Here is an 18,891-nt window from a genome sequence, read left to right on the forward strand (position 1 = left end):
AGGCATATAGCTATCAATTGCGGTGGCCTGGTGAACTTTCCAGCAAACACAAAATGTTTTAGAACAAACGTTTAAAATAATGTCGGGTTGAATATTTAAAGGATGGTCAATATTTAAAAAGGTAGCCTATTAAAGTCTTTATAACATTCAAAACATTAATTTTTGAAAACTTGCTGCAAAACTTCCAACATAATAATGTTGACAAAACAGTTTGCAAAAAAATGTTTGCCAAAGAATATTTTACAATGAAAACATTTGTTGTAGGCCTAGGCCTACAGTGGTTTTTTTTCATAAAAAAAGTTTTAAAGTATTTCATGTTAATGTAAAACCCAACAAATTTATTATTAAAACACGTTTTAAAAACGCATTTATTTGTGTTTGTTGGGGAGGTTTTGAAGTAGCAATTATTAAAATATTATACAAGATTACATCTTAGGTCAGTAGCGTGCGCAAAGGGGGGGGGGGGTCAGGGGGCCACGGGCCCCGGGCCCCCACTTTTGTTGGGCATTCGGGGGAAATCAGTTTATTATTATTCAGGGGAACTGAACAACCCACCCCCCCCCCCACTTTCAATGTGCTGCGCACGTCACTGTTTTAGGCTTTCTGCCCGGGGGGGGGGTGGTGGGGGCACTCAACATTCAGGTGACAGTATGTGCCTGTCAATATGCCCCCCAGTGAAGTCGACTATACCCGATGACCCACTTTTTTTAAAAGTCATACCCGATGACCTCCCCCCCCCCCTTTTTTTAGTTGCGGCTACCCAATGACCCCCTTTGTTGGTTGCGGCTAGGCCTACCCAATGACCCCCTTTTTTCTAGATTTTCTAGAGTAGCATCATCGAAATGCCAAAAAATAATGCCGAAACTTTCAAATTTTGCTCAATTTTTTCAAAATTATGCCAAAACTTTCAACATTTTCCTCCATTTTTTCAAAATTTTCTACCCGATGACCCTTTTTTTGAAATCTTATACTCAATGATCCCCTTTTTCCAAAAAATTATACCCAATGACCCCCTTTTTGATTTTGTTTGTACCCAATGACCCCCTTTTTTTTAAAATAACGCTTTGTACCCGATAGGCCCCTACTTTGCGACGCCGGTAGGCACATACCCGTCACTACTAAAGTTGAGCCCCCCCCGGCCTACTGCTGCATGCTGCTGATATGCATCTTTGTTTCCAATGGACATTTAATATAGTGAAATGTCATTGTACAAGGAATAGGGCCTAGGCCTACATAAAAAAATATTCCACATAGCCCCCGAATGAAAAGTATTTAATTATCTTTGTAATCACTCAAAAAGCACTTGGTGTGAATTTTACATCTGGACTAGAGGCTATTAAAGTTTTAATATGTGCCTTTTTATTTTACATGTAAAGCCTATGGGGGTGACGATTAGAATGGACGGCAATATTGAAAAACCCTCATTTTGGGCCATTTTAGACACTAAAATGCCCATAAAAAAAGAATAGCCTCTAGTTCGGATGTAAAATTCACACACAATGCTACCTGAGTGAGTACAAACATAATTAAATACATTTCATTCGGGGCTATATCAAAAACAAAAAATGTCCTATACCCTAATGGTTATGGAACAAAGGTGTATGGGGGAGCTCAATTTGGATCGCATGTCAGAAAGCTGAAATCCTTACGAGTTCGTAATTCGTTATCTAAATTATGGACAATTTACATCGTCCCAATTTACATGCGATCATGTGTGCTGTCAGGTGATATTGATCAAACGGTGAAAAGCTGAGATAAACAAACACTGAAACAGGAAGTACTGACTCTAGAAGATCAAACTTTGGAAAGCTTTTTATCATAATTCATATCCAATTTCAATACTAAATTTTATCAGCAATGTTGTCATTATCAGTCTTGTATGCATTTCTGTTTTTATACTCGGGGCAATTGTTATTCGGACTTTTGCTTGCTGAAACTGAAAGTCGAAGTGTTAAAAAATATACCCCAAATTGGGACTCGCTTGATGCAAGACCGCTGCCATCTTGGTACGATGAAAGCAAATTTGGTATTTTTATTCACTGGGGCGTGTTTTCAGTACCAAGTTTCAATAATGAATGGTTTTGGTGGCAGTGGAAAGGTACTAAACCAGTTCAAAAGGTTGTCAATTTTATGAAACAGAATTATGACCCAAACTTTTTATATGCTGATTTTGGACCGCAGTTTACAGCAGAGTTTTATAATGCTACAGAATGGGCTGATGTGTTCAAGGCTTCAGGAGCAAAGTAAGTAGCAGTTTTAACATCTGAATCGCTTAAACTGAATAACGATAGATCGAGGCATTTGCTATTGCCCATCACAACAAATGACCAATTGCTTCACTCGGCAGAATATTACTTCAGCGTTTCAAATAACTTCATGTCACTGTCAGATAATTTATCAATGTGATACCGGTACCGGTACTTAAAGTTAATGCATTGCATAATAATTCCAAGGTTTCAGTGTTTAGGGTAGAATTTTACCCTAAAATAGGGGGGGGGGGCAAGATTGTTTGGGCCAACTGAGGGGGGGGGGGGGCAACAATTTTTGGCAAGCCGAGAAATGGGGAACTTAAGTATTTTTTGCACACATAGGCTACATGGGTGCCTAAAAGTAAAATGCTCTTAAACGGCTTGAGAAAACAGTACAGAAACTTATTTGAAATTTTTTTATAATACCATTTAAGTTTTGCAAATTTAGATCCCAAAAATTTGGCATGTGCATTTTTTGGCAGGCCAAGAGGGGGGTAATTAGCATTTTTTGCCATTTGGAATTTTTACCCACTGGAGGACTCATAATTATTGCACAACCCCTTACCAACAGGCACCCTTGTAAACACCCCTTACCAACAGTCAAATTACCATTAAGAAAACACAATATATTTTGCCCTAAACATGGAAGGGGCCCTGAAACATTAAAAAGTTATTAAATCATCAAAAGTAGGCCTACCTCTATTTGCCAAAACCGTAGTTGTAGCCAGAAGTAAAAACCTGACCCTTAATTAGATGCAGGTGGGGATACATAGACATATCCCGTACGGCAAAGAAAGGACCCCCCTCCCCCGCTTATTCTCTATTTAAAATGTTTTGTTTTTGTTTCCCAATGCATGTAGATATATAGTGTTTACAAGCAAGCATCATGAAGGATTCACTAACTGGCCGTCAAAACACTCATGGAACTGGAATTCAATGGATGTAGGCCCCAAACGGGACCTTATTGGTAAGTCAGTTTGCTTTAATAAGAAATTGATTAAATGTTACAATTTATCGCTACAATTTATGATTTAATAGTCAACTTTCAAGTCGATACTAATAATCTGTATGCAAAATGACAGTGGCGTAGCGTCAATCGATCTGAAATTTAAAAAAATCCCATAGGACATTTGCCGAAAAACAGCTTGTGCCCATCCCCCCCATTAGCCCGTTGCCCCAATCATGGTCGGTGCCCCGTAATGTGAAGACCCACGCTACGCCACTGTAAAATGACAAATTATAATGAATAAATTGCAAATCAACTTCATCTCATTAGTGATCCTGCTGTTGATCTACTGCTGATGTTGGTCTTGATGAAGTAGCTATCTACTGCTGATGTTGGTCTTGATGAAGTAGCTATCTACTGCTGATGTTGGTCTTGATGAAGTAGCTATCTACTGCTGATGTTGGTCTTGATGAAGTAGCTATCTACTGCTGATGTTGGTCTTGATGAAGTAGTTATCTACTGCTGATGTTGGTCTTTATGAAGTAGCTATCTACTGCTGATGTTGGTCTTGATGAAGTAGCTTTCTACTGCTGATGTTGGTCTTTATGAAGTAGCTATCTACTCCTGATGTTGGTCTTGATTAAGTAGCAATAGTGTGGGGCCATTATAACATCTGCTGATGTTGGTCTTGATGCAGAGTCTTGTTAGCTTCAATTTGATAACACATATGCAACTAAAAGCTCTAAATTGACAAAAAATGACACCACAACTTGAAATTTGGTGCATTTTCAAAACTTTCGTATCAAAATGATCACAAAGTTGGAGCATGATGAGTCCCTGTGGACTAACCCAAGTGACCATATACAAAATGCAGTTTATTCATTTGCTAATTTGAAATGCATGGGTGAGTGTTGAGACTCAGGATTGTTACAATGCTTAATTGCACTACATGCTGCGGACATGTGTAAAGGTCTGTAATTTACCTCTGTGCCACTATTTAATGTAAGATTTGATGAAGCAACAATCTACAGCTGAGTTATCAAAGTACTATTTATAATATTGGTCAGGTCTTGATGACAGGCCTGTAGCCACCAAATGCGAAAAAAGGTACACTTTCATTATATTTTCCTTTATTCTGCAGGTGAACTGGCAACTGCAATTCGAGCAAACACAGACATTCACTTTGGTTTATATCACTCTCGGTTTGAATGGTTCCATCCATTGTATCTAGAAGACAAGAAGAATGGATTCAAGACTAACACATTTGTCGAGGTAAGGTAATTGGTAGTCTGTGTTCAAGCACTTGTAACCAAACACATTTGTTTGATTTTCATCACTTTTTTTGGTTTATCTAAGGACAAGAAGCCCATGTGGAAATGTAAATCTCAGTCATACTTGTTTCATATCTCACAATATGCCCAGTGGCGAAGATTTCTTTTTGACATTGAGGGGGATGGGTTGGAAAAAAATTCTTGAAGTAAAGTCAGCACTTTTTGGCGAAGCGCGCAAATATATTTGCTATTTTGAAGCTAAACTGATGAAATATGGTGCAAAAATGGAATAAATGCGTGTGAAGCGTGTGAAAATTTGCACTTTTGGGGCTAAACTGGGCAAATATGAGGTTAATTTAGTCAGAAACCCATATTCAGGCGTCAACATTGTGGGGGATGATTGTATGGACCATCCCCCTGGCAAAATATTGGGGGGTTATCCCCCATCCACACGGGATCTATACGCCTATATGAATATGCTATGTTGTGTCTGGTATAAATTAATGCCAGACTTCATCTGGCAACTGACCCTCTGGGTTGGTCAAATGATAGGAAACTACTATTTTTTATTTTGACTTGACAAGTCAGTGAAGTCAGTGCAGATTTCATTGTGCATAGCTTCAAGTGTTTGCTCAGACGCTGGCAAACACACATTCACATTTTTTTTAAGATGTCACATAGATGCTTGAGTGAAATGTTTTACTCAAAGCACTTACATCACTTGACTTACCAAGACAAAACAGTTTTTACATTTTCTTAATGACCAATTAAAATTAATTCATGCAAGGCATTGTCCAGCACAATTGCTTGTTGCAGACCACCCAAAGGACCTCAATAGCAGCAGTCTGTGGCCCTCTCGGACTTTAGCGAGTGGGTAGACGTGATGCCAGCCCAAAGGGTTGGACCAAACCCAAAACTTGATCGTGTACTATCAAAAGCAACAAAGCCTGAAAATACATTGCTAATCTTTGTATTGTTTCCAATAGCAAGTGTCTCAGCCAGAGCTTCATGAGATAGTGACTGCCTACAAACCAGAGGTTGTGTGGTCTGATGGTGACCAGGAGGCACCAGATACTTATTGGAACAGCACAGGGTTTCTAGCTTGGTTATATAATGACAGGTATGCTACGTATTAATTCATTTATTCATGAGATATTAATTGTTATCTGCAATTAAAGCCATATTGGAACATTTGCTGAGGAGAAAACCCTCAATATTTGTCAAAATTCTGTTTTTTACAAGATTGTATTAAATGTACTTTATTAAAATATATTACCCTGCAAAAATCAAGACTTGATGTAGTTTTGTCAAAATCTGAGATTTTGAATGAAACACAGGAACCGTCATTTAATTATTATGCCATTGAAATATTAGTCAAACACATTCGCGATGAAAACCCTGTTTACACAAAGAGAAGTTATAAATCTTCAATTGCGACATCAACTTCAGATTGCGAGTAAGGATTAGCATTAGTTATTTGATGACAGGGTGTTTACACAGTAGTCAACTTCAAAACAAACTGTAAATTGGACTTAACGACCTCGCTTGCTCTGGGGGCTTGCTCATGCTTCAATAACCATTATGTGACTTCTAATTGTGTGTTCATTTATACTACAAAAGTTGAGTTTGAAGTCCAGTTTAAATTTGACAGATCATTGCCCCGGGTCGTCATTAAAAGTCGTTGCTTTGGGCTGTCATTAGAAGTCGACTTATGAAGTCAAGTTTACACACAAATGAAGTTTGACTAAAGTCGACTTCAGGATCTGTGTAAATGGGGTCTAAGACACTTTACAGCATACCATGAAAGGTAAGCATGTTGCCTGTATTGACGATAAGTAAGGGGTGCGTTACAGAATTCAAAAATAGCACAAATAGCGCAAGCGTACACAAAAGAGATTTCACGCGTAAGCACCGACAAGTTGAGCACTCCGTGTATGCTCACATGAGCCAAATAACGCTATACTGGCATCAGCTGAATTCAAGTGCGCTTAGAGGGTACATGCAGGCATGGAACAATATATAATTATGTGTTTATTACTCTATGGTTTACAGAGTTACACTTTCTGAAGCTGCAAAAAGATAAACAAATTTATAAATTTATTAGGACATTGATGTTGTTTTTTCAGTCCAGTAAAAAACAATGTAGTAACCAACGACAGATGGGGCAAAGGTTGCAGAAATCATCACGGTGGATATTACACAGGCCATGATAGATATAACCCTGGTTAGTATTATTCTTAACCCCGGTTAGTATTATTCTTAACCCTGGTTAGTATTATTTTCTAACCCTGGTTAGTATTATTTTTAACACTAGTGTAATTCATGAACATGTAGTTATTACTTGTGATTTCCTTATTTCTGATTGGTCAAGGGCCGGGCATAAACAATATTTATGACTGGGTAGACTGGCCCCCAGTCTCGGTTCGGTTCCATCTCTGGATAATGTAACAATAAATAATTACGTAATGCCCTATGAAAAAAATGCCAACTCCCCCCCTTATTTTCTTCAATACCAAAACCCATTCCTCTTCATCCACAAATCGACGCCACTAATTACACCCACCACAGTCAACCATGCAGCAATATAGAAATATACTCGTATTATAAGTGAACGCGAAAGTCCATTGAGCGCTGATTCGAGACTGGTCCAATCTGTTAGAGATCTCACTTCCAAATATTCGTTCAACGAAGAACGGTGATTCCGATGTCAATTACGAAAGCCCCGCCCCAGTTTCAATTCAAATATGGTAGCACAAAGCTATGCCGCGGGATGTGACGCAAGATCGGATGGGACACTTGTCAACAACTGAGAGGTATTGAGCTCAAGTGGCACGCGTCTGATAGACCCATGGTGCGCGCAATAATAAAAGGCAACCACTCGACTCGGACTTAGGCCTATTGTCCATATTGCGTACATTATCGCGTGCGGTTTGCAAATGTTTGCACATTATTTAGCTAGGAAGCCTTTTCAAATATCCCCGCTGCCAAGCTGCGTTGATTGGTCGGATACAATATCGTTGTTTAGTCGCTACACAAACGTTAATGTAGTGAAAACATGGACGTGGTATATAGAAAGATTATGCGTGACTCCAAATCCGTAAAAGTGAACTTCCAGCAGTTTGTGGGAGCTGGAAGTCAAATTGCCTACAGACTGGGAGGGTCCGTGTATTGGGTCGATTTTTAATGCTATGTAATCTACATTACCAGTCGTTCTCCACGGACCCGAGGGAGGGTCTATGACTGGGTGATAGTGGGACCCGTAGGGAAAATGAAGGAAAATCACTTTTTCTAACAATATTACTTTTTATTTTTTGTTATTATTTTGATGAAATGAGAATCACAAAAGTTCTCTTATTAATTAAAGTATAAACAGGGTTCATTCTTATTTTCATGATTAAACGATTGTTCAACTCAGTGCTGTTGAACTAATTCTGATCACAGGTACCATTAAACTACCTATCGCAGATACTTTTGAACAACCTCTGATCATAGTTACTGTTAAACTACCTCTGATCACAATTACTGTTGAATTACCTCTGATCACAGGTACCATTAAACAACCTCTGATCACAGTTACTTTTGAACTACCTCTGATCACAGTGAGTGTTGAACTACCCCTGATCACAGTTCCTGTAGAACTACCTCTGATTAGAGTTACTGTTGAACTACCTCTGATCACAGTTACTGTTTAACTACCTCTGATCACAGGTACCATTAAACAATCTCTAATTGCAGTTACTTTTAACTACCTCTGATCACAGTGACTGTTGAACTACCCCTGATCACAGTTCCTGTAGAACTACCTCTGATTAGAGTTACTGTTGAACTACCTCTGATCACAGTTACTGTTGAACTACCTTTGATCACAGTTCTGTTGAACTACCTCTGATCACAGTTATTGTTGAACTACCTCTGATCACAGTTCCTGTAGAACTACCTCTGATTAGAGTTACTGTTGAACTACCTCTGATCAGAGTTACTGTTGAACTACCTCTGATCACAGTTCTGTTGAACTACCTCTGATCACAGTTATTGTTGAACTACCTCTGATCACAGTTACTGTTAAAACTACCTCTGATCACAGTTACTGTTAAACTACCTCTGATCACAGTTCTGTTGAACTACCTCTGATCACAGTTATTGTTGAACTACCTCTGATCACAGGTACAATTAAACTACCTCTGATCGCAGTTACTTTTGAACTACCTCTGATCACTGTGAACTACACCTGGTCACTTACTGTTGAACTACCTCTGATCACAGTTACTGTTGAAATACCTCTGATCACAGTTCTGTTGAACTACCTCTGATCACAGTGATTGTTGAACTACCTCTGATCACAGTTACTGCTGAACTACCTCTGATCATAGTTATTGCAGAACTGCACCTGATCACTAACTGTTGAACTACCTCTGATCACAGTTATTGTTGAACTACCTCTGATCACAGTTACTGTTGAACTACCTCTGATCACAGGTACCATTAAGCTACATCTGATCACAATTAATTTTGAACTACCTCTGATCACAGTGACTGTTGAACTATCCCTGATCACAGTTACTATTGAACTATCTCTGATCACAGTTACTGTTGAACTACCTATGATCACAGTTATTGTAGACCTGCCTCTGATCACAGTTACTGTTAAAATACCTCTAATCATAGTCACTGTGATCCATGCTGATACTGATTTTAGTCATTTAATCTCTCAGGTACATTACAGAAGCACAAGTGGGAAAACTGTATGACTATTGATAAGCGATCTTGGGGATACAGACGTGAGGCCCCACTGGCTGACTACCTCACCATGGATGACATCACACAGATCTTAGCTGAAACCGTAAGGTGAGAAGGGTTACACTTGATGGTATGAAATCAATAACAATGATTGATTATTATTTTACAATTAAATGTCTTGGTCTTAGAGTTGTACTCTTTTGTTTATGTACACATAGCCAACAGGGCAGAGAATTGTAAAATATACTCAACGATCACAAAAATGACCAACCCAACATTTAGATCACTGCCAACTCTCTTCTGATTTAAAATGATACCTGCCAGACATGTCAGTTACTTCTCAATTGGTTATTCAAGTTAAAATCCATACACCCCAATGGAAAACATTACCTTAATCTTCCACACAGGGAGTGTAAATTTCAAATGGGTTACCTAACTGTAACTGGGTGACTCCATTTGAAATCTACACCCCCTGTGTGGGAGATTAAGATCCTGTCTTTCATAGGGGGTGTAAGGATTTCAATTGGAATAGCCTAATGATACCCCTCTGAGCTCCTCTGATGGCAAACTTTGTCAGTACTTGTGTGCTGACAATATAAGGTTTCCATCAAATCTTGGTATTTTGTTAGGGACAACATCTTTTGGCACATTGATGGTAGCTAGGCCAACTGTTATGGTATATACCATTTTTGGCAAATTCAACATTGAAGAGATGAACATTACTAAGCTGTTAAATACCAGTGGCTTTGTGGACATCATCATTAACCATTATTCTGAAAACCGTTCTTCTTTCAGTTGTGGTGGTAATCTCTTGATGAATGTGGGACCCACTCATGATGGCAGGATAGTGCCCATATTTGAGGAACGTCTTCGTCAGATGGGGAGCTGGATGGAGGTCAATGGTGAGGCTATCTATAAATCTAAACCTTGGAGAGCACAGAATGACACCATGACAAAGGGTATCTGGTAAGTCAAGAATAAACTTACTCTTATATGTGACACAATCTGGTCCATGGGGGCCAAAAGAGGCATTTTTGAAAATTGAGTTACTGTAATTATTACATTACACATAGAATAGGCTATCATTTACTGAAAACACCAAAGGCAGTGGCAGTGGTAATGGCAGTGTCATTTGATGAAATGTGAGATGATGTATCATGTTGCAAAGGATTCTGGGAAGAGTAACATATTTTCTCTGATTTATTCTTACCAGGTATACATCCAAGGACAATGCCACATCTGTGTATGCCATCGTACTGGATTGGCCATCTAATAACCAAATCTCTCTCGGAGTACCTACAACATCATCCCAGACAACCATTACTATGCTTGGTAACCAAGGTAACCTTCAATGGAAGGCTGGAGCAGGTGGTGCCGGTGTGGTGGTGACATTGCCAGCAATGAGACCATGTGATTGGGCATGGGTACTCAAATTACAACATGTGAAATGAATTTAACATATTATAACATAAAAAATAATATTCATTTGGGCCTCTGGGGCCCCTAACTTTGAACATCTGGGGCCACAATGGGCAAAGGTACATCCCTTGTAGTTTTAGAGCTAGCCTCATCAATCTTTTGCCCCTTAGGCCAAAATGAATTGTTGTATTGGAGTAACCCGCCTAACCCTAAAATTGGGCCCGACCGTAGACTTTTTAAATCCAAAAAACAACTATGCGGGGTGGGGTTCCTCTTCAAAAAAGAATACATTTAACATGGAAAATTGCGATTTGAGAAAACAGAGGTAAAAAATAAAGCACTTTTCACAGTTGGCAAAAACAGCTTTGTTTGTTTGTTTTATTTCTTCTTTAACCTGGGACACTCAATCAGTTGAAAACACAATATTAATCATGTTCTTCCTTGAGGCCCTTTGTCCTTTTGTATCCTTAGGATGTCGAATGTTGATATTCGTGTTGATGAAGTAGCTATCTACTGCTAATATTTGTATTGGTCTTGACGTAGTTATCTAATGCTGATATTGGTATTACTGAAGTAGTGATCTACTGCTGATACTGCTGATATTGGTATTGATGAAGTAGTTATCTACTGCTGATATTGGTGTTGATGAAGTAGCTATCTACTGCTAATATTTGTATTGATTAAGTATCCATCTAATGCTGATATTGGTATTGATGAAGTGGTTATCCACTGCTGATATTGGTATTGATGAAGTATTGATCTAATGCTGATATAGGTATTTATGAAGTATTGATCTAATGCTGATATTGGTATTAATGAAGTAGTGATCTACTGCTGATATTGGTGTTTTAAATGAAGTAGTGATCTACTGCTGATATTGGTATTAATGAAGTAGTGATCTACTGCTGATATTGGTATTAATGAAGTTGCTATCTACTGCTGATATTGGTATTAATGAAATAACTATCTAATGCTGATATTGGTATTAATGAAGTAGCGATCTACTGCTGATATTGGTATTAATGAAATAGCTATCTACTGCTGATATTGGTATTGATGAAGTAGCTATCTACTGATGATATTGGTATTGATGAAGTAGCTTGTATCTGCTGCTAATATTTGTATTGATGAAGTAGCTATCTGCTGCTAATAAAATAATTCATTTGTATTGAAGGAGACCTCTAAAGGTGATATTAGTATTGATGAAGTGGCTATATCTAATGCTGATATTAGTAATAATGAAGTAGCGATCTACTGCTAATATTTTGTATTGATGAAGTAGTTATGTAATGCTGATATTGATATTGATGAAGTAGCTATATTTAATGCTAATATTTGAATTGATGAAGCAGTTATCTGCCGCTGATATTGGTATTAATGAAGTACTTCTTGCAGTGTTTTGCTTGAGACTAGTCAGAAGGTTGGAGTACAATTAAGAGTAAAATAAGACATTTAAAACAGGAAAAATGTTACACATCCAATGGGGAATAACACAAAAGGTATAGGTATAAACAAAATTAAAAACCATTTCTGTCTTTTCAAAACTTAACACTTGTTTATACCTTATGTGTTATTCGCCCATTGGATGTTGTGTCACCCTTTCCCTGTTTTTAATTTGACCCATTGCTAGTGAGACACTGTTGTATCCTTTTGGATCCATCCTTTGGTTCCCTGCTGGTCCGTTGGAACAGATTTCCCTATTTTTATATATGGCATGATATTGCTTTATCCCGACTGTGCTTTTTTTTTCAAGATCATTCTTCTGAATCAAATTAGCCCCCAAAAATGATTTTTATATACGCATGTAGAAAACCCCAATGGGAATAATTGAACATTGTTGTGGAGCTTAAATTTGATTTTGTAATATTTTGCAATATTTCTACGGTGAGAATTTTAGCCTGTCAGTACGTGATGTTTGAAGCCATTCAGATTCAAAAAGATGTGGTATTTTGAGCAAATAATTTGCCATACAATTTGTATTATATTGCAAATTTCAAAAAATCTAAATTATATGATATCCGCAGAAGGACATTCAGCGTATTCAGAATGCAATTTGGTGTGCCTGATGTGCTCTCAGGTCCCACAAGAAATACTGTGCAAATGTGGATGACCGAGCCCCTAAAAGGACATGCTTTGTTGATGTTATTTTTATGTTGCATCTAATGCACAAGATACGTCCGCTGATCTTGTCAACGGAACACAGCCACGAAACAGCAGAAATGAGATGAAAGTCATCTCATGCAGCTTGTTTGTGACTGGACCCTCATGTCAACCCTAATTGTTTGATGACGACTTCGGACATCAAACCAGTGTTCATGATTGCAATGTTTGTAAGTATTTTCTCAGCCGCACATTCTCATGTCAGACACCAGTACTCAAACCGTCTCATCCCAATGCAATGCCAGGGGCTTAGTCTGCGTAGAGATGGATTGGGCTGTACTGGCCGAACAAGAACAGCAGAAAAGACGTCTAAATATGTCAGAGTTGTTTTGTAAATGTTCACGCGTGGTGAAACAAGTGCATCAAGCATGTGGGATCGGAGGAGAGCATGACCTACTATAATAGTGGTGTTTGTACTCAAATCTCAAATATTTAAACAAATCAAGCTGACACACAAGATGAGTTTATTAAGGCAAACCCTAAGGTTGGATATAAGTGGTGTCATTTATGCCTGTGGGTATAATTTTTTCTGGGGAGGAGGAAAACGCCTAAAATTTTCGTTTCGATACATTGTTGGCCTGAAAAGCCTATTCAGTGGTTTCCTCATCTGGAGGTTCGTAAAAATCCTCAAAATTCAGATTTCCCTCGTTTTTCAAAAATACGTAGTGACAATTTTAATGACTTATCCTTTACTTTAAAACAATCTACACAGACTTATTTTCTTCAATAAGATCAATATAATCTTCACTTTTGTATTTTTTACACTGCAGTTTCCAACATTTGGAAAACTGAAAAATATGGCTCTCGCTATCCGACTCGCCTATTGCTATTTTTGACTATAATGATCATCAACCAAATTGGCAGTATAAACAATATCTGAGAAAATAATGTTCTTCACAACAGAATACGATGAGCTAATTAATCGTAACTTCGTCAAAATTGAAATAATGTAGGTAGATAGCTTTTCAACACATATTAGCTTTGCCCATTTATTTAATGTATCCACAACAATATCAGCAGTAGATAGCTGATTTATAACACAATAAGCAATATGATAAGCATGGCTAAATAGCTCTTCAACATTGATATCAGCTTGCTAATATATCTAATGTATGTAAACCTACAACAAAAATATCAGCAGTAGATATCACTCAAACAGTTCTTCCTTACCGATATCAGCTTAGCTGATTTATCTAATGAAACATATACTTCAACAAAACCGATATCAGCAGCAGCTAGCTGACTGATAATCAATCAAATAGTTCTTTGTCGTCGATATCAGCTTAGAATGAATGAATGAATGGAATGAATAAAATGAATTGCAAAACAAAACAAGCAAGATACATTGAAATTACACATATCTAAGCATCAAATAATACAAAGACAATTACGGAGGAGATGGTCAAAATGCCAGTAAGAGTTTTTAGTAAGGCTACTCCAATGAATCCTACTTCATCAAGGCTAATATCATCAGTAGATAGTGTACTTATAATCAATCAAATAGTTCATCATCGACATCAGCACAGCTGATGTATCATATAAACCTACTTCACCAAGGTCGATTGATTTCAGCAGTATCTTATAATCAACCAAGTAGTTCTCAAACATACTTCATCAAGGCTGATATCAGCAGTAGATAGCTTTATTATCAAACAGTTCTTCATCATCGATATCAGCTTAGCTAATTTATCAAATGAAACCTACTTTATTAAGACCGATATCAGCAGCAGATAGCTTACTTATAATAATCATTCAAATAGTTCTTCATTTTTGATATCGGCTCAGCTGACATATCAATTATGAAACTACTTCATCAACACCGATATCAGCAGTAGATAGCTTACTTATTATCAGTTAAACAAATTAACAAAAACACAAGTAGGGTATTAGCAGTAGATATATACAGCTTACTTATGTTCACTCAAATAGTTCTTCAACATCGATCGGCATTAAACTCAATTATCAAATGAAATCCACTTCATCAACGCCTGTCAGCAGTAGGCAAGCCATAGGCCTACTTACTTAATCAATCGAATAGTTCTTCGTCTTCGATATCAGCTTAGCTGATTTATCAAGTGTAACATATTTCATCAAGGCCGATATCAGTGTAAAGTGTTGGATGAGCATCCAACACTTTACTTGGAAAACCACTTTTATTACCTACTTTGCGTGCCGACGTAGCAACCTTGTCTTCTAACTTCGATATCAGCATAGCAGTATGCCCCTAGATAGCTTACTTATTATCAGTTAAACAAATTAACAAAAACACAAGTAGGTTTGTTTGTTTGTTTTTTATTTGACAAGATCATTAGAATACAAAAACAATTATAGAGACAGAAAAATCATTACAAAGTACATCAATGTGACAAATTAATTAAAGCTTAAATTAATCAGCCACAAAGCCATTTAGGATCAGGACGTACGGACAAAAAAAATGACAAGCCGGGATAACCCATTAAGCCCGCAGAAAAGGCAAGCTTATTTCCGATGGGGTCCCAAGAAAAGATGAGAGAACAAAAGGAAACCAAAAAATGCCTACACAGTGAAATCAGACATCTCTTGACTGAGAGAGTTGCTGGCCAGATGTTGTTTGACACTTTGTTTAAATACAGACTTGGTAGGCAATCCCTTGATGTTTGATGGGAGATCATTCCAGTCCAAAATGGCTTTGTAGTAGAATGTGTTTGAGGCAATACCTTTTACCCTATAGGAACAATGAAATTGGATTCACTTGATCTGGTTCCATAAGAGTGAGCACTTGATGTTCTAGTGAAATTCTGATTAAGATAGAGTGCACCTTGACAATGGTAGATATGTTAAAGACATGGTTAAGCCTCAGCTGTTTAACTATCTCACAAATTTTCAAGAGATTCACAAGGTTTAGCTCATGTTGTCCAATGTGATCTCTGGGAGAAAGTTTCAAGATGTAACGAGCAACCTTATTTTGAGTAATTTGCAGTTTATTTTTGTGGTTCTGAGTGAGGCCACTATACCAAGATGTACAACAGTAATCCATGTGGCACTGAATCAATGCAGAACTAAGATTTTTGCGCAAAGTTTGATTGAGAATGTGAGAATGCCGGTAGAGGAAGCAGTAGATATATACAGCTTACATATCCACTAAAAGAGTTCTTCAACATCGGCATACCCACTTCAACACCTAGGCCTATCAGCAGTAGCAAGCCATATAACAACTTATAATAAACTCAATCAAATAGTTCTTCGTCTTCGATATCAGCTTAGCTGATTTATCAAGTGTAACATATATTTCATCAAGGCCTATAATCAGCAGTAAATAGCTTACTTATAATTAGTCAAATAGTGTTTCATCTTCGATATCATCAAAACTAATTCATCAACACCGATATCAGCAGTAGATAACTTAACAAATTAACAAAAAACAAGTAGGGTATCAGCATAGGCCTATATAGGCCTACATATTAGAGCTGTGACCAACAAGTTTTAAAAATAAACAACTGATACAGAAGACTAAGAAGATGCTCCGCGAGATCCTTTTTAACGCAACGTTAAAGTAGGGCCTACTTTAGTTCTATTGTCCCAAATTTAATATTTTAAAACGCCTTAATTCCAAAAGTGACACCAATGCTACAGTGACTCGTTCTTTGGCAATAAACAAACATTCTTGTTTCATGTCACCCGGTATTGCATAGCCAAAATTAGCGGAAAATATAGGCCTACTAGGCCTACATCCAGAATTTTTGATAGCTGCTACAGCTAACCCTCAGTAGCTTCGATCGCTTCCGCACTATTTTTTTTCTTCAGGTTCCCTTTCAAATATACCCTGGCATTCATTAATTTAGGGGTTCATTCATATATTTTCATGACTAAACGGTTGTTTATGCCCGAGGGGTCGCTTGCCCGTTCATACATAGGCCTACCAGGACATTTTGTGATGCTTATTTCATCAAAATAATAACAAAAAATTACAAGTAACATTATTAAAAAACACGATTTTCCGTCATTTTCCCTACGCTGTGATCTCACATCCGGGCCACCGGGCATAAACGCTGTTTATGCCCGGCTCTCGACCAATCACGCGCGCCGTTATATAGCGCGTATGTATGAACATTTGCAGTACATGCTATCATAAGAAAATGGTCAACTTTGGGCTTGTCGTTTTATATGAAGTCAACCTATGAAATTACTGGGATTGAGCAAAGTTGTAATATAAGACTAGTAGTCTTATCAAAGTGATGTTTTATAAATTTTGAAGGTTGACCACATCGACTTTGGGCCCCTTGAAAATGGTGAATTTGCATTAATTTTCATCTTTGCGAGGGCGCTGTTGGAAATGACTACTCATCTAAATCATTTATTTTTAATATTGTGGCCAATTTGACTTTCAAGCCTTCCGAATTCGGCACATTTGCAGTACATGCAATCATAAGAAAATGGTCAACTTTGGGCTTGTCATTTTATATGAAGTCAACTTATACAATTACTGTGACTTAACAAAGTTGTAATTTAAGACTAGTAGTTATTATAAAAGTGATGTTTTATAAATTTTGAAGGGACCACATCGACTTTGGGCCCCCTGAAAATGTTGAATTTGCAATAGGCCTACATTTCATCTTCGTGAGGGCGCTGTTCCAAATGTAAATGAGTTGTGACCTCAATTTTTTGGATATGCATTGTATTTATCCTATATATAGCATCAGTGATAGCAAAAAATAATTAATCTGACAAAAATGTGAATTTAGGGGGCTAAACTTGCCAGTTTACAAAACATTACATTTTTCTTGCATATTTAATGACCACGTGACACAACGCGCAATTACAGAATTTTTTAATTTTTTATTCTTTGACAAATTGGGCATGCAGTTAGTGTGTATACAAAGTTTCAGACCTCTCTTTCTTTTTATAAAGAAGGCACAGACTCCCAAAGATGAAATTTATTTAAAGGGCAAGTTTTGGGTCCAAATTTAGGCCCCCCTACTCAAAATCCGTAAGAGCTACAGACCTCAAATTTGCAGCTTTTTAATATTTTTACAGGTACAACATATGACTAAAATATAAAGCAAATCTGAGGGGGTCAGGTGGGGCGCTGGCTTGATTTCATATGGAATGACCCATCAATGTAGCAAATTAACAAAGAACAAGTACTATAAGGTCCGTCACTGTACTTCTTCTAGTATTATGCCTATAAAGTCATGTTTCAACCAAAATTATTTTGTGAAGTTGGGAATATTTTTTAAAACATTCACAGCATCACAAAATAACTTGTTATATATTTTGATATAATCATTTAAGGAAGAAAAAGTTTGGTAACTTGGTAAGATGAGTAACTTTGTGAGATTGATGGGTATAAATCTAGAAAAGATTAATTCTGACATATCAAGCTTTCATTTGCATCTTTTATCGGGATTTATATAGGCCAATGTCCCCTTTATATATTATATAATTTTGATAGAAAATAATTTAAAGGCCTAGACTTGTAAACGTGTAGGCCATAGCCTACTTTAGGTCTAATGCATAGGCCTAAGCTTCAACCTTACTTTACCGAACACATCGCGTTATTTTTTAAATGTAGGCTATAGAATAGGCTAATGGAAAAGAAACTTACCAACTGATGATTGTTTCATATTGGACAGATTGTGCGTGCATATGAGAATCGATGCAAAATGCATGCCTTTGTCATGAACTCTACGGATGCAACAGTCATATCTCACGCCGGAGCTGGCCGAATATTGTGTTACTTGACACCATCAATCAGCCACCCAACCGGCTTAGGAACGGGGGGTCTGGGGGGCTCAGTCCCCTCAATTATATTGGTGCGGGCTGGAATACCTTTCAGCCCCCCCAATGGGTGTTTGTGATCTATATTTTGCCAAATTTTCTGACTCCGAGGGGGGAATCCCCCTCGGCCACTCCCGGGTGGCCCACCACAAATTTGTCAAATTACAGCCCCCCCATGTTAAAAATCTTCCTAAGCCAATGCAGAGTATAATTGATATTGCAATAGAGACGTGAAGTTCCACGAATACGTTTACGAAAGTCTCGAAATGGTGTCCCAATCAACTTGGAAGCAACATGAACTAGAGTCAATAGAATCTGGGTACACAGCGAATAGCTATCTGCAAACCATATT

The 18,891-nt window shown here is 37.6% G+C and overlaps 1 protein-coding gene across 1 annotated transcript; it reads left to right on the forward strand.

Annotated features, from left to right (window-relative positions):
- Window positions 1-1,803: 1,803 nt before the first annotated feature.
- Window positions 1,804-10,984, forward strand: LOC140150652 (alpha-L-fucosidase-like). Its single transcript, XM_072172719.1, has 8 exons — window positions 1,804-2,243; window positions 3,110-3,216; window positions 4,337-4,467; window positions 5,453-5,586; window positions 6,593-6,690; window positions 9,179-9,311; window positions 9,999-10,169; window positions 10,417-10,984. Exons 1-8 carry the CDS (start codon window positions 1,858-1,860, stop codon window positions 10,652-10,654), a joined length of 1,398 nt encoding a protein of 465 aa, XP_072028820.1. The 5' UTR covers window positions 1,804-1,857; the 3' UTR covers window positions 10,655-10,984.
- The last annotated feature ends 7,907 nt before the right edge of the window (window positions 10,985-18,891 follow it).

Source organism: Amphiura filiformis, chromosome 4, assembly GCF_039555335.1.
Source record: "Amphiura filiformis chromosome 4, Afil_fr2py, whole genome shotgun sequence".
Taxonomy (NCBI): Eukaryota; Metazoa; Echinodermata; class Ophiuroidea; order Amphilepidida; family Amphiuridae; genus Amphiura; species Amphiura filiformis.

Bases quoted from the DNA above. Each gene is read 5' to 3' on its own strand.
- LOC140150652 (XM_072172719.1), top strand. From the start codon at position 1,858: ATGTTGTCATTATCAGTCTTGTATGCATTTCTGTTTTTATACTCGGGG. The intron at 4,468-5,452 runs GTAAGGTAATTG...TGTTTCCAATAG, and splicing joins AGACTAACACATTTGTCGAG to CAAGTGTCTCAGCCAGAGCT. The intron at 10,170-10,416 runs GTAAGTCAAGAA...TATTCTTACCAG, and splicing joins ACCATGACAAAGGGTATCTG to GTATACATCCAAGGACAATG.